The 24,100-nt window shown below is 38.0% G+C and overlaps 1 protein-coding gene across 9 annotated transcripts in view; it reads right to left on the reverse strand.

Moving 5' to 3' along the window:
* Positions 1-13,305: 13,305 nt before the first annotated feature.
* Positions 13,306-24,100, reverse strand: part of KCNMA1 (potassium calcium-activated channel subfamily M alpha 1) — a 532,021-nt gene continuing 521,226 nt past the window's right edge. For 4 of the 9 annotated variants that reach the window (XM_075505163.1, XM_075505162.1, XM_075505157.1 and 1 more), the window contains 2 exons: positions 23,299-23,417; positions 19,092-21,564 (listed from right to left, as the gene is read on the reverse strand). In XM_075505163.1, coding sequence (XP_075361278.1) covers positions 21,315-21,564; positions 23,299-23,417 — 369 coding nt within the window. In that variant the 3' untranslated portion in view covers positions 19,092-21,314. Of the gene's footprint in view, positions 13,461-19,091; positions 21,565-23,298; positions 23,418-24,100 lie in introns of those variants that run through there. The other 5 variants (XM_075505159.1, XM_075505158.1, XM_075505166.1 and 2 more) reach the window with 5 other exon arrangements.

Here is a 24,100-nt window from a genome sequence, read left to right on the forward strand (position 1 = left end):
ATCTTTTACTTAGAGCTTCTCCTCCACCCAGCAAGCTGTTGGTTTCATCCTGGGCAGAGCAGTGCTTTTCAGTGAGATTTGAGATGTCAAAGGAGCATTACAAAGCCGATTTCCCTACAAAACACCCTGCAGGCATTGAAGCACACATTAACAGAACTATTTCTTGAAAGTCCAGCTACAACAAATTGAATCAAATGGCTGTTAGGAGTTTCATTGCTTAATGCTATGATCTTCCCTGCAAATTCTTTGGACAGAGTCCAAGTACGAGAAAGCATCTGCAGAACCTAACATGATGAAGTAATGTATCCTTGTAGAAACTGATCCAACACTGCAGGGAAAGATGAATGCTGAAGCAATCAGTGAATTTAAAAGGGTTTCTTTGTCACACTTGCCATCCATGCAAATGACTGAGTTACCCAGCTACCCAAACCTCTACCCAGCTCCAGATTCCCTCTTATTAAACCTCTCCAGCTTCACTGCCAGAGGTAACTGTCTACACACCTAAGCATCTCTTCTTCTTCTCCTTCCAGGTTTCCCAGTCAGTCCATAAGTTTTTAAATAATTTGATAATTTTAATAATCTGTTTAGATTTGATTCTGTAAAATGCTGTTTCTCAAGAAGTAATTAATCAGCATGGGAGACTACATGGTAGCCTAACCTGATGATTTTCTGGGTTTCCCTAAATTACACTGTCTTGCCCATTTTTATTATTTCTCCATTGCAGCTATGTCCATATACAGGGTGATGAAAGCATGGGAGTTTGCATTATCTGACTAGAATATTGCAGAAGAAGCAATGAAGTTTGTGCATTTTGAAAAGACAGAACAGAGATGGCTGATCGTGCGTGGGGGGGGAGGGGATAGGAAATGAATGTCTGCAGCACACTTCAGAAAGTCTGTCATAAGGAAAAGTTATCCTGAAGCAACCTCTTCTTCATTGGGAATGTATTATATATGTGCAAATCATGGCCTTTCTTGGCTTTAACTGGTATCACCAAAGTTCTCTTTGAAGCAAAGGAACCAGTCCTGTTTCCACCAATTCCAAAATTAAACCACTATGGTATTGCTTTTTAAAAAAGCTTTACATTCAAGCTGTAGGCCTGGGGCGGAGGCCCAGGCCTCCACCTGATTCAGCCTGCACACATGGATTATGCGTCCTACGTGTAAAGTCTTTGATCCATGATAAACCCAACATTTACTGATTTGTTTTGCACTGTCCTTTCAGATAAATACATTTCAAAATATATGTTGTATTGTATCTGATGTCTAACTAGAAAAGTTTGCTGGATAACACTTGAATGAGTGCACTGAAAAAAAAAATAGATATGTTTACAGTTTCTCAACAATCAGAAGTTTCAAATACAATATATTATTTTACAAGTCTTTACTGTGGTTTGATTTGCAAACCTCTGTGGAGAGTCTAAGAAGACAAAGATGTTGGAAATAAGAGTTTCTTCTTCCAAGCAGGAAAAGAAAGTGGAAACTGAATAAAGTCATAAAAAAAAAAGTGCCCTGGAGTGTTCATCTCTCTCCAACACACCCACTGGGACACTTTGAACTCACTCTCCCACTGACTATAAGATCTTTTTGACAGAGGCTGAAAGTGTCTGGTTACTGGACACTAGTGTCTAGTTGCTGGAAATAAATGAGAAAGTAAAAACAGGCAAACTGCACTCAGAGGTAGCTGAACATTTTTGCATAACGGATGTTCTGAAAAGAAGTTATAACATATATGTGTTTTCAGGCCTGGGGCCTGGGGGGAGGGGAGGAGGAGTGTTTTTTAAAGAGCTCAGTCAAGTACATATAGCCAGAAATCATGCTTAGGACCTAGCTTAGCTGAAGAAACACTACATACTTCAAGTCCTCATGGATAAATAATTAAAGTTTTTTTCCGACTTAACCAAAACTGCACAAAATCTTTGCTGGTGAAAGCTGCCTATGTTATTTCCCATTTTGTTATGTTTGGATATTGTTATTTGCCCCTGCTTTTCTTTCCCTGTTTTCTTTCACGGCTAGATTTTTATTAGACACATAATACCTATTTGGAAGGCTTAGGTCTTTGTGCTAGCTTATGAAATAGCCAGGCACAATGAACTCACTTGCTGTATAAAAGAGTAAAGATCACATAGAACCATTACAGAAAACAAAGAAAGTCTGAATATTAATTCAGAGCAACTGACTTAATAAAGAGCAGCGCTTGGCAGTGCAGTTGCATTTTAAGAATAAGCACTGGCTTCAGAAATTGAGTTCTTCCTTAGAAGGAAGCTATGAGACAGATAAGCGACAGAGGATAGATATGAGGCTATCACTTTCTATATTTTCTCCTTTTGGTCCCTTGATGAGGATCGTAACAGGTTTCAATCCCCTGTCAGTCACCATTCTTGAAGAGGATGAGGAGAGAGGGAAGAGCCAGGACCAAAACCTGCATAGTTTTATCAAATACTCACCATGAATCCACAATTCCTTTTCTTCCAATACACTGTAAAGACTTTTCTCACTTGATTTCACTCACTCACATTTGTAATTTATCTAGCTCCTTAGGATGCAATTACATGATAAATTCTCTCTGGTAGCAAGTCCAGGCTACGAAGGTGCAGGTCCCAGCCATGCAGCCTTTGCCCAGACGCTCCAGGTGTGGTTATACATGAGAGCGCCAGCAAACAGCGAGCCAGGTAGCAACCACGCCCAGCAAAGGGCTCTGGATGAGAAACAATGATGTTGATTTGGGCCAGAGACTCCCTCCTTCCACCCACCCTACGCTCTGAGCAAGATGCATATGGGTAAGTGCCTCACATCCCAGCTTGCTTAGGACAGTTCTGAGGACACCATGGGTTTTTTTCCATCTGGCCAGGAGTAACTTATCTCTTGCACTGTAGGACAACAGAGGCCCTGATGAATACAAGTAGCAGGTTTCGCTCGTGTCCTTTGTCTGCCTGGCACACAGCTTTTGAGGCAGCAACATGTCAAGCTTTCTGAGGCTTTCTGAGGCTATTCAGATGCTTCATTGCAAGTTACAGCTCTTACAGACATCTAGAAAAGAATAAGGTGGCAGAAGCTGTTGAAACGTCTTCCATTTCAATAGTAAGTTACATTACTTCTATCTTCCTCCTCATCCTTTTTTTTTTTCTTTTTTTAACCTATTCAGGTCGTAGAGGTTTTTAGAGTGGCTTCATATTCCTGTTTGGAATAGGGCCTCCTGGCAGCCAAATACTGTGGCACTGGCAGTCTAGTCCCAAGACATTCAAGTCCCTCACACTCATCAGTTACCCTGCTTCTGCCTCCTCAGGTTAGTCTTGTAGTATAAGCGTAGGACTTGGTAGTCTGGCTCTGCATTACATGATAGCTGCGTGCCAAAGCGCACGTCACCATTAAGGTCCTCACAGTGATCTAGATGAGCCAGCGATGCTGTTAAACTGAGGCTCCCTCACTGCACCCTTCCCCTGCCCCAGCTTTCTTTCCAAAGGGGAAAAATTCTTTAGTCAAGTTACAGGTGTGCTAAACAGCCATTTATTTGAAAGATACATATATCTATTTTATATATGTTTATGTACATATAGACAGATACGTATATGTATATGTCTGTGTCGGTAAAAAAAATGTACTGCCCTTTAGGCCAGAATGACTCGTGTTTACATAAAAGCAGAGTACAGGTTCCAGTGCCCTCTACCAAAACCTTTTGCTACAAAAAGCTCAGTGCTGTGAGCCCTATAATGTATTACAGAGGAAGAGTGATCAAAAGTGTCCTCATGATAAGGCTTAACTGCATGACTAAGAGGGAACATGTTGGCTCTATGTGACTCTGGGAGGTAAACTGCAGCCTACACTGCAGGTGGTGGGCTATCTGTCACCTACTATAATGCCCAATAATATATTTTACATATTATTATTATTATTATTATTGTTGTTGTTGTTGTTGTTGTTGTTATTGCTGTTGATGATGATGATGATGATGTTATATTCTTTTTATTTAAAGAAATTTCAGTGATGTTCTCTACACTTAGAGCTCAAGGCTGCAGGATTGAATAGATTTATGAATTTTTCAAAGAAGTTATGAAGCGCATAGCCGTAGCTAGGCCGCGCAAGTCAGTACTGATTAGAAGCAGGGAGTTTACATCTGTGCTACCAACTTATCCGATACATACATATTCCTCTAACAGAGTAGCACATATCAATGATACAGCCCACTATCGGCTTCTGCCGCTCAACAAACATCCCACCACCAAACAAAACAAAATAAATCCACATGCCTACAAAATGCTCAGAAAGCTGGATTTTCGCTACTGGAGTGTATATATACACATTTCTCTTCTCACCTCAAGATGCCTTTTTTGTTTGTTCGTTCATTCTTTCTTTTTTTCTTTAAAATACTATGCGTAGGTCTATTCTGCTTGTATTCAGGGAACTGGGAAAATGAACTGGTTCTATAAAAAATCTGGTTTTCCAATTTATGTTGGTACCTTAGTGTATAACATAGAGGCCACCCGGTGTAGCTGCGCTGTGATGCGCTCTGGTTTAGTGCTGTTTAGCAAGCAGTACTCTAATGGCATGGCACGCCATCAGCTAATCCCCACCGCTGCAGTGCCATGCATGACTAAAGCGGAGGTTAAAGGCCATAAACCCAGCACATACACTGCCCATACCTGTTCAGTTGTCACGTTTAGCAAATACTGTACAACCACTGTCTGGTGACAAGATTCACATTTTTTCTTTTTTTTAGATGTTAGCCATGATTGTTAACCAAAGATTGTTAAGGTTCAGGGAGAGAGAGAGAGACAATCAAATGTTAGCCCTCATTGTTTTGCCTTTAAACTGTGAAGATCTAGGAAGGAAGCAGAGTTCTTCTATGGTCTAGGAAAAAAAAAAAATGTTGGTAACTTTTTGAAAGCAGCGCATCATGTCACAAAATGTTCATCCCTCCCTCTGTCATTAACTATTTCACTGTTGCTGGCAAAACTTGTGAGGTTACAAAGATGAAAGCTGGGCTGTCATGCACAATAACTGTTAATTGGATAAGGACTCACTTAATAAGATCTTTGATTGCCTTTCCCTTAATACTTAGAAATAGGGCTGAACATCCTCTACCTTTGAAATGAGAGAAGATTTACAGTCTTTCTTAAAATAGCATTTTTTTCCTAGGGGCTGCAGGTGGGGCAAAGGGTGGGGTTGTGGTAAGTGAGAGAGGACTGGAGAGATGCTCATTTTCGTGGGGGGTGGGGGGGGGGTGGGGGGGGGTGGGGGTTGTATTGCTATAGAAGATTATGGGAAATATTTGACCTTGCCTTTGGGCTGTGAGGTAAAGGTTTGTTTCACAGTTCCCCTGCCCCTCAGTGGCACTCCTTCAATACAGAGAGCTATGCTTATGAAATCACCTCCCTAGCTTGAACCATATATTTGCAATTAAAATAAATAAAAAAATTTATATTTATTGTCATATACAGCAAAAGGCAATTGCATCCTAATTAAAGTATTGTGAAAGAGTAGCAGGACTGCCTCATAGTCTAGAAAAGGCGTGAGCAGCCTGTTCATTCACTGCAACCATGTGCTGACTAGGACTACTATATCATTTCGGGGGAACTGCATAGGATGCTGCTCAATCTAACCTATGTACAGATGAGTAACAGGGCTGCAGATACACAACAAAACAGCTTCTTACCTTAGCTATTCTATGGCCAGGTTTGATTTAAGTGTTTTTGACAGCAAGCTGTGCCGTCTAGGAGTCAAGACCCTAAAAAAAATTGGTAGGTAGTGACATATATGTGTAGATATAAATATACGTGTCCAAACACACACACACATATATTCATGGACTACTATGTATGGATAAATATCTCTTTTGTGTTATGGATCCTTGTGCATGGAGCAGACACCTGATTAAATCTGTGATGAAGAATTATCTTCCCATCTTAAAAATGGGTGCCTATTTATGGTAATTTATATGGCTGTCCCTCACTTCTTTGTTATCATTCTCCTTCAGTAGTTAGAAGTCAAGCTTACTAGTTAGCGCCTGACACCACGAAGGGATGAGGTCGAGGAGTAACATCTCAAGTAGACCTAGTATACATTTCCGTGCAGATTTATTAACACAAAGTAGTCCTTTCATTGAACTGTTCTAGACAGACATCACGGTTTTTATGGTACGTAAACTCTCTTCCCCAGTGAGAGTATCTAAGGATAGTTTTGACAGGTGTACTCAGTGAGGGCCAGACCAGTTTGCTTCACTGATGGTGGTGCTGAGCCAGTTTGTTACACAGTTCTCCACAGTCCTGCACAAATAGTGTTGTGCATTGATCCCCCCCCCCCCCCAAACCACTCTATTTGCTTAGAAAACACCAGTGTTGCCATTTTCTACCAGGTTCTTTATGTCATTTACCTCCGAGTTAGGACCAAATTAACTATTTGTATTTTGGGGGTTTTTTTGGATGCTTTTGGATGCTTGAGTCTGTTGCAGTGCTCTGCTCGTCTTTCGTTTCCATGATTCAGAATCAAACAAGGTTTATCATACTGTGGTTGATTACAAATCACTGTGGTGATGCTGCTGCATAGAAGATTAATGATGTCAACTTTAATGACAAGGTTATTTTAAATAGCAGAATGCCAGCCATATGCATACAATCTTACAGACTCCAAAAGGACACTAAGTTTTTCTTAAACTTAAAAACATACAGTTGCATGTAGGATTATACCTCGTTCCTGCACTGCAATAGAAGAAGCATAGTCCAAATCTTGCAAATAACTTTAAAATGTACTTATCATGAGAGATGAGAAAATCTTTGGAATGCTTAGCAAAATTATCAGTCCATCATAACCAGACCTATCCGAGCTAAAGGTGCCATGAGATGCGCTGTTCAACCATGTAAAGTAGCTAAATTATGCCAGATTATAATTGTATTTGACTACAAAACTGGTGTTAGGGTGATGTTTGTTGTTACTGCAAAATTATTCAGTTACAGCCCTCACAGCATCCTCCATGGCAGCTGATATTAATTATTATTAGGAAGGGGCTGATTCTGGACAGCGAGCAAGAGAGAAAGGCAGCTGGGTTAGTCTTAGTTCAAAATATTAGTAGCATTGGTTTAGTCTTAGTTCAAAATATTAGTAGCATTGGTTTCGTGAATAAAGTATTGTTCATGACTTGATGATACATGTTGCATAACTTTATGCAACAGCCTGTCTAGAAGAGAAAAAAGAAAACACAGCAATCTCTCCTTCTTTTAGAACACAAATACATAAATTTTAATCTGAGAAAAATACAAAATGAAACCATGTACAAGTTATGTACAAACCCTTTTTACAGGACAATATATTTATCACTGGATATTACATATGACAAAGTCAGGTAGATCATCTCTAAGCACCAGCATTTGTTCTCTCTCACCAACCCATAATGATAAAAAGTAAAATGATGAAGTCATACTCCTTTTTCTTGATGAACTTTTCAGTTAAGATGATAGCTGGTTCTCAGTGTACCCCACCATCCCCACTCCCAAATTATAACTAAATAGACATGTGTAGCCATCAAAATATATTGTATATGTGTTTGCATTTGTGTGTTTTTTTCTGAAGGAAGAAAAAAACGCATCAGCCTTGAACTCTACAGAAATGCAAAATTTAAAGGTATATCAACTTTACTTTTTTTTTTTCTGGACAGAGGTTAGATTACTTGCGTTGGCTAAGCGTGTCTGTCCCAAGCTCTACCATGGCAGAAGCGGCATTTTTTAACTGCTACTTAAGGAAAACTTGAGATAACTTCTGCTGACCTTTTTGTGTGGGTCCTATTAACTATTGTCCAGTCAACAAAGTGCTCATATTCCAAATTTTTGGTTTCTGAAAAATCTACGTTTTCTATTACATGTATGCAATTGCCTGTATGTTGTGTTGTGAGGGGTTTTTTGTTATAAAGATCTCCTCTAAAATGCATTGACTGAAGCAGTAAGAAGCTTTCTCTCAACCTCACTAAGGTTCTAATTAAATGCAGCTTTACTGTATTTAGCTTCTTAAGTTAGATATTGTTCTTAATTAGACCCAAAGTGTTAAAAAAGTATTTTATATTTTATATTGTCTTCCTTCCCCCTAGCCTTTCTCATTTGGACAGTTAACAGTAGTACACCATTATGTAAAACAGATACATTAGACCAGCAGTCCTATCTATTAACTTCAGTGGAATTTCCTTGGTTATATAGACTACTGCACATTATAGGCTATACAGTTTCAATGTGGCTGCGTGTTCTATAGCAGAGAATATCTGTGCAGAATAGATATATTACTTACTTAAATATAGCTTTGATAAATGCTGGGGCAGAATTGTCAATACTGTAGGCCTATGTACCATCCTAGGAAGTGGCCACAGCTGAAGAGGTACTCCATTCCTTTCATTATTTCACATGGGGTCTGTACCCACACCTACTAGTATTGTTCAGTACGAAAGTACTACAAGTATATGCCTGCTAACTGAATATTAGGAGACCTGGTGTGCATATATAATGAAGTTAAAAAAACTATATCCCCTCAGCCTGGCATTGTTCAAACACCCTTAGAATTAAAAAATAAAAATAGAAATTAAAAAAAGTGCTTGTTCAAATGTTGAGGATATTGGTGGTTCAGATGGCAGGGAGAGGAAAAGAAAAGAAGGAATATAAAGAACTCTCCTTTCCCCTGAATTTTACTATGCATCTGCCATTGACTTTGACAGATATTCCCAGGCCAATCCACTGTAACACAGGGAAAGGATTTCTGTTTTCACTTTGTCTTTTTCATCGCCTTTCACACAATTGGTTATTTTGTTTAAGCACATTTAAAACTAGAAACAAAAGGTGCGACACACACTTCTTTTGGTGTTAAAGAAATTCACAATGATAACAGCTTTAAAAACAAAATACCACACACACACCCCCCTGACCTCAGTATGTGTTCATTTCAAATACATTGGGATCCAGAAGCCTGCTTCTTGATAAAACCATTTAAGCGCCTGCTTTGTGTTTAACTTTGAGCCCGTGTGAGTCAGCTAGAACAGGGCAGTTGCTAACATGTTTATGGATTTGCTGGTGAGTGACCAAGCAGTGAAAACATGCATAATTACCCATTTGTAAATTATTGCTTCTTTTGTCATGCATCCAATTATTGCAGTAGTTGTTAGATGTAGTTTACACAGACACACACAAACCCCAACAAAAACAGTCCTCTCTGAATGATAACATGCTATTATACTTTCCCCTTCTTCTCCTACACTATGAAGAGCTCAAGAAATGCAAATCTTCCTTACACTGGCCAACCCCCGCCCCCCCCCCAACAACCTCACCCACCACCACCCAACAACATATAATAAAAGGTTATAGACAATACTTTTGTAGTGTCTCTTGTACATTACATGCAAACTATTTTTCCCCTTTTCCACATTTGGCTGAGGCCAATTAAGTCTTTTCTCATCCAAGCCGCCTGAGTCATTGGGTGGCCTTTTTCTTTAAAATTCAAAAATAGGGGAAAAAAATTATCTTTAGTACGGTTAAACCTGGCTTCATGTACAGCCCCAGCTGCGACAAGAGCCTGTAAGCTGCTGAAGACTCATCAGCCCTTTAAGACATCTGTGTGCCTTAATAGGGCTACACGGGATCCTCATTATCCTGAAGCTCATGGCCTTCACCTTGTATAAGCAGCGCTGGCTTTCCCATCAAAGATGAATTGGAAATAGCCATGCGCTTACATTTGCTTGAGGACCTGGATGTGTCAGGTCCCTCTCACTCCCTGTTTTCTCTGTCCCTACACTCCTGGCTTTTGGGCTAGTAGGGCTTGCAGGGTCCCTTTGTGTTACAGGTGGAATAGCAGCATTGTCCATGAACCTGTAGCAATGACTAGCTGATCATGCCCTGGATCAAGAGGTTTGTACTTTCCACCACGTGTCCTTCCTACTGTTTGGCCATCAATGTTGATTTGAAAGAAGAAGAGCTGTTAAAACAGAGGTTTAACAGCTCTTTTTCTTTGTGTCTTTCTTCACCCCACCCCCCCAAAAAAAAATAATGACCACCTTCTTGTGATGACTCCGTATCAAATATATACACCCCCATATATATATATATATATGCATGTATATATCCACACATACATATATGTGTGTATGTGTGGACATGCATATACGTAAACACACACACAGACACACACTCTCTATCCAATGCATGAGTTACCAAAAAAAAAAAGAAAAAAAAAATTATTTAGCCTGTATTAAATGTGCATGGAATTAATGAAAAAGCTGAAATCTTTTTTTTTTCCCCTTTTGTTGTCCTTTGCAAAAGGAGTAAGAATTCTTAATAAAGATCAAAAACTTATTTCTACATCAGTCATCGTGTGGTCTGTCAGCTGTCACTTAGGTCACTTTGCCAGCCACTTTTGCCTTGGTGTAACTTCATATATACGAATATTGGTGCTGGCCTTATTGTAGTCTTTAATGGTTGAATGTCAAAGATCTGCAACAGGTTTCTACATGTTCCACCATCTAATTGCCAGAAGTCAGTCCTGTGATCATCAAAAAGAGGAGTAAGAAAAGATTATTGATTGCTCTTAGCTTTTCTGTAAATGGGAACCGCAAAACCATAACTATACCTGTTTCTCTCTGTCTTGCTTGCTCTCGACAGGTGTTGTTCTGTCTATCTATCGTTACGTACAGAACTATGTGCTGGGAGAGAGCGTGAGTGTATCTTGTCCTTTATTTATGTACAGTTGGCAGCATGACATTTCTGGGTGTGACGGTTAAACTGGACAGACACACACAAACCTTAGCAATGTAGGAGTGTTGTATTTGATTCGTTAGTAAGTTTTATCCAGTGAATGCTCACTTCTGAAGGAAGGACACTCAGAAACAGCACTGTATATGATAAAGTATAAGTTATAATGTTCTAGGCCCCTACATTAAACACTGGTCTTCTAAGGAAAAAAAAAAAAATTCACATGTACTTGGTGAAGTTGAACACAAATTTCCAAAATTCTTCTGTACTCAGGACCAGCTTTTTTCACTCTGGTAATAGTACGAATGCAGTTCATAAATGAAAAAGGAGCACTGACTTCAAAGCAAAGGCTTAACATGACCCAATGCAGAAAGTGGATGTAGATTATAACGTGTCACTGGCTGAAGCAGCATAGATTGGAAGAACTCACCAGAATAATCTTCTGTTTTGGGGACTGTGAAATGGGTTAAACATGGTCTAAATAATAATGAAAAAACCTGCTTAAATTGTTTTGTTACTTTGTAGGAGAGTGAAATATTTTAAACAATCCAATTTTACAGATATTGCAATTAACAATTCTTGTTATTGTCTTTAAATAGCTATTCTACAAAATGTAACAACAAAGTAATCACAGTCCAAGAAGTCACTCCAGAATAAAGCCTATTAGTTTGTTAGTATGGTTATATTTGTACTGCAGCCAGTGGACAAACATTAAAGCCAAGATAATCTAGCTTAAATGTTGGATTATATAGTGGACATCATTGCTTTCACAATAAATTCATCTGCTTTGTATTTGTTTGATTCACTGATATTTCTCTAATGATAAAAGTACCACAGTATGTTTTATTGTGGTGTTTACAATTCTGCAAAATTACAAAGCCTAAAGTTAACTTGCACAACGAAAATCTGCCTTTCCTTATGACTGGGTCCTATGTTTTTGTTTTAATTCTTATTAGCACAGGTGGTGGTTTGTTGTTTTTTTTTTTCCTTCACACAATTGTGTCAGATGTTGCTAATTTGAGATAGAGAGAGTTACTAAATCAGAACATCAAATGCTTGGGTGGATAGATACTGCAGCACAGATATGAAACATCACATTTTTGTCTGATGGCTACAAAGCTTGTGGCAACTTTGTGAAACTGCTGACACAAAAGGCACCCATCAAAGGCCTTTTGTAATTTATCATAATAAATACATTCATTACCTTTATTTTTATTTGGTTATTACTATACTTTATGTGTGGTGTCACAGCAAAGTGAAAATAAATTAAAGAAAAAAAAAAGCAACCGGTAAAATAACATGTTGCTTGGTGCAAGAATTTTAACTGAGAACAGCATGTTGTGAGAATATAGAGCTGAGGCTAAACCAGTTTTAATCCTGATCCGAACTCACCAAAAGGAGATTCAGTGTGCCTTTTACCAAGGTATGAGCTGTCACCAAAGTGCAAAGATCTGGAGCTAAACCTCTATACATATCAGGAAGAATTTGAACCAAATAAGCAAGACTGATGTAAGGCCATCAGCACTTTTGAAGTAAGGAACCAACAAAATATGGTAGATGGGAAGGCTTATAACTTACGATTTCATGTACTACTTCGCACTCTGGATTAAAGCACTGTAGTAGATGGCAAAGGAAGAGGAATTGCCAAGCTTGCCTTCCTGGAATTAGCAACTGCTGATGGCTAATGGGAAGCAGAGTGGAATTGCCAGATTTGCTATTTATAGCAAGTGCTGCCTATGAGCACCTCCTCTACATGGCCCTCGGTTTAGGCTAGTGATGCTCACTACGCTAGTGTTGCAGAAAGTTATCGAGGATGCTGGGCGTCTCTGTGTGGGTGTTAGTGCGTAGCGGGATGGGGGGTGGGGGCAGCATGGGGGTGTGGGGGGGTGGTTGGACCTTAACGTAACTGGCAAGTAAGATGATCTGTGTATGGTAATAAAACAAAGAATATTTCAGAAGAATGTTACATGTACAAAAATATGACTTTCAACTTTGAAAATAAATAAGTTCAGTTTATTAAGAGCTGGTGTCAATGCTGAACAAAATACACATCCTCCAGTAAAGAAACATTTTGGTGAACTGTTCTCTTTTTTTTTTTTTCTTCTTTTTTTTGATTTACTAAAATACAAGTTGGACTTTTTTTTTTTCTTTTTGTAAATATATCATTTGTCTCCCTTAATTACATGTCCTTATAACTGTGACCATCATTCTCCTTTAAGCCAAAGACTGAGGTTTGTGGGGTTTTTTTAATTCTTAGGAGTCTGGCCACATATGCAGTTTTTTTAAGGGAAAATACTTGACAATGAAAAAAAAAAGAAAAATATATTTTTTTCTAATAAATAAAAATAATTTAAAATGCTAGAGGCTATACATGACTAGTTTTGATTATGTTCATTTATAAATGAAATAGTTTCCAAAATACGTGGAAGCAATATTAAAGGCAGACAAACAAAGATCTGTCTACTTTATTTTCCTACTAAGCTTGCCCTTCTTAACTTCTCCATCAGTGGTTCAGCATGTAAGAGGAATAAATGTCACATCACCATTCATGAAGTTTGTCAGGCTTTAAAAAAATAGTTCCGGCCTTGAAGGAGTCAACATTCATCTTCAACTTCTCTGATTGGTGGTATCAAGCTGCTTGTCGATTTATATTGATTGATCTGATTGGCCATGTGAGTGCTCATGGGCTTGATTTGAATGTTTCTGGGATAGGCATTATCCGGCTCATCTGTAAACCATTTCTTTTCTGCTAAGGAGCAAAATGGGTAGAGACAGAATAAGGAGGGAAAATGAGAGTTTTAATTAGTGAAGCACATATACACATAAACACCAAAAAAAAAAAAAAAAAAAAAAAAAAGAGGAGGGGGGAGCAGTCAGTAAAGTTTATAGAGAAAAGGCAATCAATAGAAGGTGACTTTGACTAATTACTAGCAGTACAGTGCATTAGATTAATATGTCTGAAAACACTTTTCATGAAAGGAGGATGACATGTTTGTGGATTTGATCGTAGAAGCTAAAGAAAACTGTCAATATGCTAGTTTGCTTGTTGAATGTAAGAGAGCTCTTTTTGGGTTTTTTTTCATGCTCAGGTGAACACCCTCTGATTCATATATTGAAGAAATGATACAAATAAAAGGCTAAACTGAGAAGCCAGGGAGAGCAGATGAGATAAAGGTAATGCAGAAAAGAGCATGTGAGTCCGTATACAGAGGCGCACCATAAAGAATCAGAGGCTTCTCTGAACCACGTCAGCCTGGGGGTGATCGCTACTGTGGCTCAGAAATCATGCAGGAGAATGTAAAGAAGAACTTTCTGCAGTTGGAGCTAGCATAAATAGGGCTTGCATTCCTGCTGCCAGATGGCTGTGTTCCTGCGCAGGCTGGCCATTATATTGCTACTTAGCAACCCGGCTGCTTGGGCGCTGCGGAACGCTCCGGTTTGGGAAGGGCTATGGAACATACTTGCTGCTGCAGATGATTGTAGCAGGGGCTCGAGTTAATCCTGAATGGATTGGTAGCGATACATGACAGCAAGGCAACAGAAGCAAGGACTTAAAGGAATAATAGAGGGGGAAGCTGTTCCTTTTATATCTTTGGGCAGGGTCTGTTTCCGTGATCACAGGAAGAATTTTTATGGTACTGATTTAGGGTGGGCCGGGAGCAATGTGGGAGGGAGTGAGGAAGCTGAGAGGCTGCAGCACTGCAGTTTTTCCCTAGCTGCTCATGATTGTAACCACTATATTGCATTGTTCATACACAGATGGGGACAAAAACTTCTTAAAACTCGCAAAAGCATTTTCTTAAGCCCTTCAGAGACCAATTACTGCTGTCATTTCTTAATTACAGGTGCGCAACTTTGCAAGATAGCTCTATTCAAAGACTTAGAAACTCTTGGTCTTAGAGTGGCTTATGGCCGTTAGGTGCTTGTGCTCTGACAAGCATTCATGAACAAGGGTCTCCATTCTCGCCCTCCTTCCCCAAATTCCAGAGGTGGGTGTGCAGAGCAGTAGGCACAAATAGTTCTGGGGATGGGATTCTGCAACTGGGGCACGTCAGAGCTGCTCTCTTACATGTATACGCACTACCTCTCATTCCGATGGGGAAGCCAAAATGCTTCAGAAGCTTTAGTGTCTCACTTGCATAATACAAACTGCCACTTTTGCTTACCACTGAAATGCTGCTGTATGTGGGCTGGAATCAGGGCAGAAGTGGAAGAAGTGCTCATTTTAAATAAATAAAAAAATAAAAATAAGCAAAGCAAAATCCACCTCAGAAACCCAAGAATCGAGAACAGAAGCTCAGGAGGTGAAGCACAGAATAGAAACTGGAAGAGCAGGAAGAATAAAGGACAAATATCTGGGCATAAATGCATGAAAATAAGCAACTAGCTTCCAAGGTAGGGCCTCTAAAGAAGTGGATTGATTTCCAGAATTACTGGACTTCTCAGTCACTTTCGTGAATATGAAATTTAAACACTTATACGTGATATGGATTTTAAGCATCTACATGCAACACCCCCACCCCCCCAACAACAAACCCCAAACTCATGAGGGTTTAATCCATCTTTTTTTTTTTTTTAATATATTTGTTACCTGTGTTTATGCTTTTTAAAAAATACAAATTAAAAAAAAGGAATTGTAGTAATCATTAGTGGCTTATTACTGAAGGTAAACAGAACTACTGTATTGTTTTTCTTGTCATTTTCTAAAATGTATTTTACTTCTTTTTAAAATATCCTACTCATTTGTGATCAGGGTAAATAGTTCCCTGCTTCCTTAAAGTTGCCTGAGTCTGAACAATGTTCAATCTCCCATCTCTCTCTCTCTCTCACCTATTATAATTAAGTTCCCTTTGATTTGAACAGATTGGACGATAGGAATTCATAATGTTACATCCTGCACACTGAAGCTAACTGATTAAGTGCTTTAAATTATTCTTCCTGACAGAATGATAAAGTTACAATCTGTTCAGAGATGATCTACAGCTTGCCAGACTCCTACTGCTTCTTTCTACATTCATTTATCTTTTTGTCAAGCAGTTAAAAAAAAAAAAAAAGCCTTGATTCCATAGATCTTTTAAAGTCATCAGAACATCTGAATTATTAATGAGACTTTAAGGGAATGGTTCCTGATGGGGGCTGGTTTAAGAAAGGTTGTAGGAAAAAAAAATCTGGGAATGTGTACACATCAAAATAATTTCAGCTCCATTTAAAAAACCATTTAGTTCAAGTGTGACATATGAACCATTATGCATTTGTGGAAACCAATTTTATGTGATCTACGATTAAACTAACCTTTCAGAGAGGTGTAAAGTGTGATGGTTATCATGTTTTAAAAGCCTTGCAAGATCACATAAACAATTTCAAACTAACAGTTTTCTAATGGTTTGTGTTTAAAATGATTTTGAGGCAAGTTAAGCTCTGTGAACTTTTATCTCTACCTTCTTTTTTAACATATGGTGCACAAACTTTCCTTACAAACAGAAGTTGGTGCAAGTTACTTCAATCTCGTAGCAAGAAAGGGGAGAGGTGCCTGAGTGCTAAGGATCAGGGATGAACTGCACTGTGTTTCTCAGTAGCCAGTGTAAAGCACTTCCATCTCCCCTGCTTTCCCTGGCATTTTCAAAACAAGGCAATTATTTATATGTTAATCTTTACAATAGAACTCATGTCGAGGGAGCTGATCTTTAAGACACCATCAAGTCTTTTTTTGCCTTTACTTGGCAAGTAATAAATACAGAAAATAAATAATAAATGCAGAAACTGGTAGATTCTAATTTCTTTTGCTGTTTAAATTTCTTTTTGCCAGTGCTGAAACCTTGATCCAGACATTATCATCTCCAGCATCAAATGCTTGGACCCAGCTTTATACCTTTCTTTTTCCTTTTCTCCTGTTAAAATTGTCTTTGACCACTTAATGACGAATCTCTTGTGAAAGTCCATCAACCTCCATACTTACCTTTGAAATGTGAGCTTGACACTCCTCATCTTTACTCTCAGCCACTAAGATATTCTGTTCCCAGTTAGTAAATGTCCTTCTTGAATCCCTTACCCACTTTTCAGCCTTTTTTGTTATGCTTACAGTCTGACTTTGATATGTCTTCCAAAGTCTTAGCACAGATTTTTACATATCTTAAACAAACTACTTACTCTTTCCTTTAAATCAGCCCAGAAAACCCTTTTTTAAAAGTCCTTATATATTGTTATATTCACCAATTTTTTTTTTTTAGTTCTCTGTCATGTTCAGTCTGTTTGTCTCCCTTTTGGCATACGCATATCGATCCTTACCATATGTGTTTCTGCATTATAGTGAGAACAGGCATAGTTTTCTATTTTATTTTTTTAAGAGCTGTTCAAGAGAGTCCCTCATCTTCCTACGCTATTTGATGGGTTTGGTTTTGACAGCATCACCTGAGAGATGTTGGAACAGCTAAGTAACTTCATGTATCAGAAAGCAGAAAACATTTACTTTCCGCTCAAACACCTGTGTTTGCAATGGGCTATCAGCATCCCAGTGCGTCCATGCAGGTTCTAAAGGCTTCATGCTCTTATTACAAATAAATAAAAATTACGTCTTGTGACTGTTCCCTGCAGCATAAAAAGATATAAATAATTAAAGTAAAATGATCAAAATACAGATTTCTTCAACTGGTGTAAGATTCTAGCAATTCTCTCCAACAGATTTATCGTTCTGGTGCTTTAAAATTTCTGTCATTAATTCTGGACCAAGTAATCACATTTGAATGGATGTCACTGTGAAACACCCTGTCTTCTGAGCAGAGGCAAAGAAAGTACTAGCTAAACATGACACAAAGATGTACTAAATCTGTATTCTCACCATAATCCCAGGTTACCTTACAATTGTTTTAAACACATTTTTTTCTTTTGTGACACTTGCAGTTTCAAATGAGTTTGTATGTATGTGTTTGTGTGCCTCCCCCCTCCACACAGGCAGCTTGTTTATAGCTAAACTGAAAATTCTCCCATGCAATTTTTTCCTGTATGAGAAAAAAAGTAATGAAAGTTTCTCCACCCACTTGCTCAGCAAATCTTTTTTCGGCAGATGAGTATTTTACATGTAGCAGGCAGTAAGTAATTTACAGGGAGAGAGAGAAGAAACTATTCTTACTTTCTGCGAAGATCTTTATTTTGCTCCAAGGCAACTTAAAGTTTTGGGACAAAAATGCTATTCTGGACTTGCTCTTGTTGCTTTTTTGTTATTTTAAACTAGCAAAATTTTTACTTTTGACAATGGGAATTTCACTGGAAAATGCCTGGCTCTGCCAGTTCAGGCCAGTGGGAACCCATGCCAAAACCCTGCAGGTTTGCTAGATGTGATTTTGTGTCAACAGTCAGATCAACAAAGTTACTAAGAACCTAGTTTCCATTGTCGAAACTGTGCTGGGACTGATATAAGTGGCAGGACCTCCATTTAAAGCTCTAAAATGTCATCTCTTGACATTGGTGCTCCAAAAAATTAACTGGGGTAGCTACTAAGCATGTTTGACTCGGGATAAGTTTCTGAACAAACGGGAGATTTCCTGTTACTTTTAAATATAAAAAATTTTGACAACATAATATAGTTGATTTAAATATTCCTCTGCTTGTAATGACCAACCTCCCAGTTTCATTAGTATATCCATATCAGAAAATCTTCATCACTGTAATAAACTATTTGATCAATTTGACTGTAGTTAGCAGTGAAAATTGCACATGGTATAACTAAATGTCAAAACTTTAAGACTTCCGACTTTAGGACAGAAGACGGAGGAGAATTAGACTTCAATACGATTTGAAGAATTCAGATTTGCATCCATATTAGATATTCCTCTTCTGTTGCTCACAAAGCAGACAAGTTGCTTCTCTAATGTACACTGTTTATATTTTTTCTATTTGAGCTGCACAGTTATACAAATACTATTTTTTTGGATAAATTCATTATGTAATATGTGACAAGTGGCTTCATATTAACACCCTTCCTTCCTCTGCTAAATGGAAAACAGATAAAACGTTAATGGAAAAGCATTTTGGTGTCAAAGCCATTAACATTCTTCCAAAATGCATAAGTGCTCTTGACTATCTTCAGTCAATATTGCCAACATAAAAAGATGGCCATGAACATACATGGGGGACAAGGGAGTAGGGAGGGGAAGGGAGGAAAGGAATTGGAATGAGGAATGGGAAATTAAAGTAATGTCTGCACCAGGGTAGGAATCTTCATTGAGCAGGAACCTGGGTGTTTACAAAAGGACACGTGCAATTAGAAAGGCAAGCAGATGAGAGGACAAAAAATAAAACAGGGTTGAACAACAGCAGCAGCAGCAGCAGCAGCCAGTTTTACTTCTGGTTTGGAGGGAAAAAAAAGGCAAAAGAAAACCAACAAAACAACCAACCAACCAAACAAACCAATAACTGAATAAAGTTTGTAACTATTTTTTTTTTTAATTTCACAAGTTTTCACAAGGACAAAGTTATAGAAGGAAACCCACAGCAGTTGCTAGGTCATGCAGAACCATTAATTGTCATACCTTGGCCCATTCTATTCATCCTTGTTGCACTTTAGAAAAAGAAGTAAGCTATGTAAGTTTTACAATGCTTTTAAACTGTCATATTTCCTGTTGAGCACTTTAACTGGCACATCCTTGTAGTAATAAATATTCTTAGGGCGAAACATGATAACTTTCTTTGCAAAAAGAAACACATGAATTTGTCTTTATGATGAAGAGCAACTGTAATAGACTCATTTGTAGGGGAGCATCCATAATTTGCAACGTATTTCACTGATAGGACTTACAGCTGCATTTGAATGCACACACACATATATACTGTATTCCAATCGTTATGCTTAACACTGCACAGTGGTACTCTCTGTAGCCCACTTATATGGTTCCAGGTTTTGTCAGTAAAAGTGCTTGGCTTCATTGTCAATTCACACAGCAAGCAAATCTTCAAAATTATCATGCTTGGGGAAGGGGAAGGTAGAAAACAACACTAACCATAAAAGCACCTTGTCTGGGTTGGCAGTTACCATGCTAATCACTCCCAAATCCAAATATTTATTTTCTGTCTGCATGCTTTCTTGCTGGGTAGCCAGGGAAGGTGGTATGTGTTTCTGGCCTCCCTACTCTGGGAAACTCTTCATACCACCTAGAACTAGTTGTTCTATATTTCAAAAGGTTGGCATTTGAAATTAAAAAAACAAGCTTGAAGTATCATTTCTATGGCTGTCTAGGAGAGGTTCCTTTCCACTACTTTATTTAATTCCCTGCCACAATTTTTGTTTGGCTAGGTGTGTCATTGGTGAGAATCTGCAAGAACCAAACTCTGGCCTGGAACATGATGTCTCAGCACAGTGAATATTTCCACCCCAGCCCTCTTGTTCTGCTCATTAGCTGTATAGGGCACAGCACCTTTTCTTCCCAAATGGGAGAGATCGTAAAGGCACTCAGTTGTCTTCCCCTGTATTTATGCGTACTGCGTACTGGCATTCACCTGTTGAAAAGAACCAGCTAGAACATGGAGCAGGATTTCTGGAGGATCTTCGCACATTAGGACTCTTGTTGGAAGATTTATACCACCACTCTAACTTAGAAAAGTTAAACTACCATCTGGGGAAAGGAACAAAGTCCCTCGAGATCTGATACTTAAGCATAGAAAAATGCTTGCTCTTTTCTGAACATTATTTATTCTGTACATAAGGTGACTAACTCACCTTTTAAAGACGTAAAAGTCCCAGGAAGGCAGTTTTTAATGACTTACATCCAATATTTATGATACATATGGCTTTTTATCCCAAATGTCGAAAGTGAAAGAAAATATAGCTATTCATGTGGCAGTATAAATAGACAGAATAATAATTTAATATGCAATTAGACTCTTTCTAAACTTAAATTGAACCATTGCGGTTTTACAACTCCATGCCCAAACAATTTCAGTGTTAAAGGGAAAAGACACTATCTCCAAAAGGCTAGTATATTTTAGAGAAAGTCCTTAAACAAGCAGAAAAGTCCCTGATGTTGCTTTGGTATAAAGCAGGTACGTAGCAATAATCTATACAAAGAGTGTAAGCCCTATACAATATAAGCTTTCAGAGTGAAAAATCAGTAGGGATTTTTTTGGTTCTTTTTTTTTTTTTTTTCAATGGGTTAGTTTTATAAGCTTCAAATAAATGTAGCAACTCCTGTAAATATGAATATAAAAAAACCTACAGCAACATACATCAACACTTCTGCACTAAATGACTTTCTTTGTGTAACTCTGACATCAAGAGCAAGTGTTCATGTTAAATATACTCTATTTTCTGATATGTAGAGTAACTGCAGTGAGTTATTTATGTTTTCAGTGTGCCTATGGGTTTAGAATTTTTTTTCTCCCCTAGCATCATAAATAACTTTTGGTCCGTCTGCTTTGTTGCTGTTGTGCTTAAGGGTTTTATGGTGGTGAAATAAAAATGACAATCACATGCACACTGTCATACATATGCAAAATATGTGTACAAAAAGGGAGAACTCCATGGGAAAACAGGGAACATTACTGCTGGAAACATTAACTGGGGAGAATGGGTGGTGAATGCAAGTTTCACACACAGTGGGAGCAGGTACACATATCAAAGTCTATCTTCCTGCACATACTTCTGTTTTTCCCGGGAATCCCTGGTCTTGGTGCGGTTCAGTCGGTTTGCTGTTGATGGGATGGAGTGAACTGATGAGCTCTTCTTGCTGGAAGAATAGGAGGAATGGGAGGAATGAGAAAGACTGGCCCGGGACTGGCCAGCGTTGTGGTCAAATTGCATCAAACAGAAGATCAAGTCTGTCGGCACAAGCTCAAATTCATATGGTGGATTTGTGATAACATAACTGGAAAGAAAGAAAGAAAGAGAAAGCAGGTTTAGATTTGTACTAAAAAATTCCTTCTAGAGTTGTTATTTCATGAACGTTTACCCAGATTTTTGCATTTCTGTTTCCTTCAGTGTGTACCTAATTTTAGCTCACATAATACCCGTTATGACTTAGGACCTTCTCATGTCAGATATCACTTTTTTTGTTTTCTGTTGCACAGACATACTGAGTAGGATGTTCTTCAAGTGAATCACGTCACTATATTTCAGGGAAGACACCATAGAAATCACCCTCCTTTCTCTAGCTGCACCGTAATGCAATGACCCTAGCAAACAGACTTACATATTGACAAAAACTAGTAACATACCCACCAGCAACGGTATTTAAAAGAATGGCTGAAAAGCAGGGAGAGGAGGATTTTAGGTGCCGTTATATTTAAATACATATTTACTATATATTTATTAACTATTTAAATACTGTCAATAGAGCAAGGGATATAATTATTTGTTTGGATTGTAACTTTACATAAAACAAGTTAAGGAAAATATATCAGTAAATTTGCAGTGAGGTTAATTTTGTTTATTCATTGCACACGTATATTCATGGCCTCAAAGAGCATTTATAAAGAGAAGTCTGTACATCCAAGAATCCAACATTGCTCAGTATACACCCCAGGCCTGAAATAAAAACTCTATCAATTTCAAGAATCCCCACCTTCAACTAACCCTCTTTCAGGGTAGGAAGGGCTTAAAGACCCTGCTGCTAATTTTTTTCATGCATGTGAAAAACATATTTGAGCAAGGCAATAGGCATTTTCTATCCAAGCAAGAAATGAGTAAAAATTGATCACGAAGTTCACTTCTTTTCAAATTAATTCAGTGCTCATAAGAAATCTGGCTTAGCTGCCTCAGGGAGAGAAGTCGCTTACTAATCCAACAAATAATCCCAAGTATAGCAAGTGCAGTGTAAATCTAAACTGAAATCATTTTTTCTACCCAATTTGTCCAAATCCTTACAGAAGAAATCGCTTTGGTGGGCTGCCGGGTTGTTTATTGCCATGTTCACCCAATAGTTATGCTTTTTGTAGAGAATGAAACAGTAACAGATGGTACATTTGTGATCGTTCTGGTATGGGTCTGTGTGTGTATTTCTAGTAGGCACTTAATTAAGACACATTTCAAGTAAGCTGCTAAATGGCCTTCAGTTTGCAAGGATGGAAATGTATCTGCTCTATTTAAAGCACTGAGGTCAGCCTTGGTGCTACTGAAGTAAAAATGCAGCCTACCAAGAGAAGTGTTCCATTTACTGGAAGAAATGATGATTAGATACAGATAGTACCAATGGGAAACCCACAGGAGTATTTTTTGAGCATTCAGAAAAAAGCAAGTCTAGCTACTATAATCTAAATTATTATCCAGTAACTTACAGCTGACTGATATAAGCAAACTGAAGTCCTTTCCTTGTATGCAAGGAGTGGTTCATCATAAATCAAACAAGATAAAGATATGTTCTGAAAATTCACTTTAAAAATTTTTTATTAAAATTAGCTGAAAACTTATGCTATGATATCCAGCCTATGATTTAAACTCAGCTAAAGAGTCATCATGAAGTCCTCAAAGAGTTAGCTTTTGTGGCAAACTCATGTAAAAATGGAGAAAGCTCTTTTTTAGATTTATTACAGGCACTGGGATCTTCCTCGCCAAGAAGAATGAAGAACAGTGAAGCAGAGATGTTCTAAAAGACTGGACTTACCGTTTAGTGCATTGGCTGGGAGTACTTAGATGTGCATCCCTTAATCGATAAATTCCAAAGCAAAGCATATTGTATGTTTTCAGTGCTTTACAAAATAGATCTCCATAACAACCTCCATCCTAGGAGAAAGAAGGGGGGGGGGGGGGGGAAGAGAGAACAGCGCATTTTTTTCCTTTCTTTTCTCTGTTAATACAATGTCAGGGAACAGGATTTTCAGTATGAGCCTGTACAAAAAGGACAATGTATAGACAGCCTGTTGTTTGTCACAAATGAGAAGCTTTTACCCAAGGAAATGAATAATCTAAATGTTTTATTTCATATAAATAATTACCTAAAGTAATCATTATTTTGGTCCATGAAATGATGGTAAATTGGGAAGAGTGAGTGATTTGTTTTAAGCTGGAAATATACATTTTGGTATCAAATAATGCATATTCTACAAATTACATTAACTGTGGTATTAAAATTGTTAGTATTTTTGACCCTTTTTTGGCAGTAGCCATACTGTCATCTAGACAAATAAATTCACTGGGGAGCATAACAGAAATTAGAGTTCTGAGGGGTTAAAAGGATAATAAAATATCTCCCACTTTAAAATAATGATGAAATGTATGCCATTTTTCATAAATAACATAAAATGTTTTGATTAGCAAAAAAAAGTTTAGATTTGATAATTTGTGTATCTAAAATATTGATTCTTAAGCAATGATGAGTGCTAGTGCATTCTGCCTTCACTGATGTAGTGCAATTGAGGCTCTGGTGAAATAGCATTTGAAGGATTGGTATTGCTTGTTTTATTTGT

This window comes from Mycteria americana, chromosome 6 (assembly GCF_035582795.1).
Source record: "Mycteria americana isolate JAX WOST 10 ecotype Jacksonville Zoo and Gardens chromosome 6, USCA_MyAme_1.0, whole genome shotgun sequence".
Classification (NCBI taxonomy): domain Eukaryota; kingdom Metazoa; phylum Chordata; class Aves; order Ciconiiformes; family Ciconiidae; genus Mycteria; species Mycteria americana.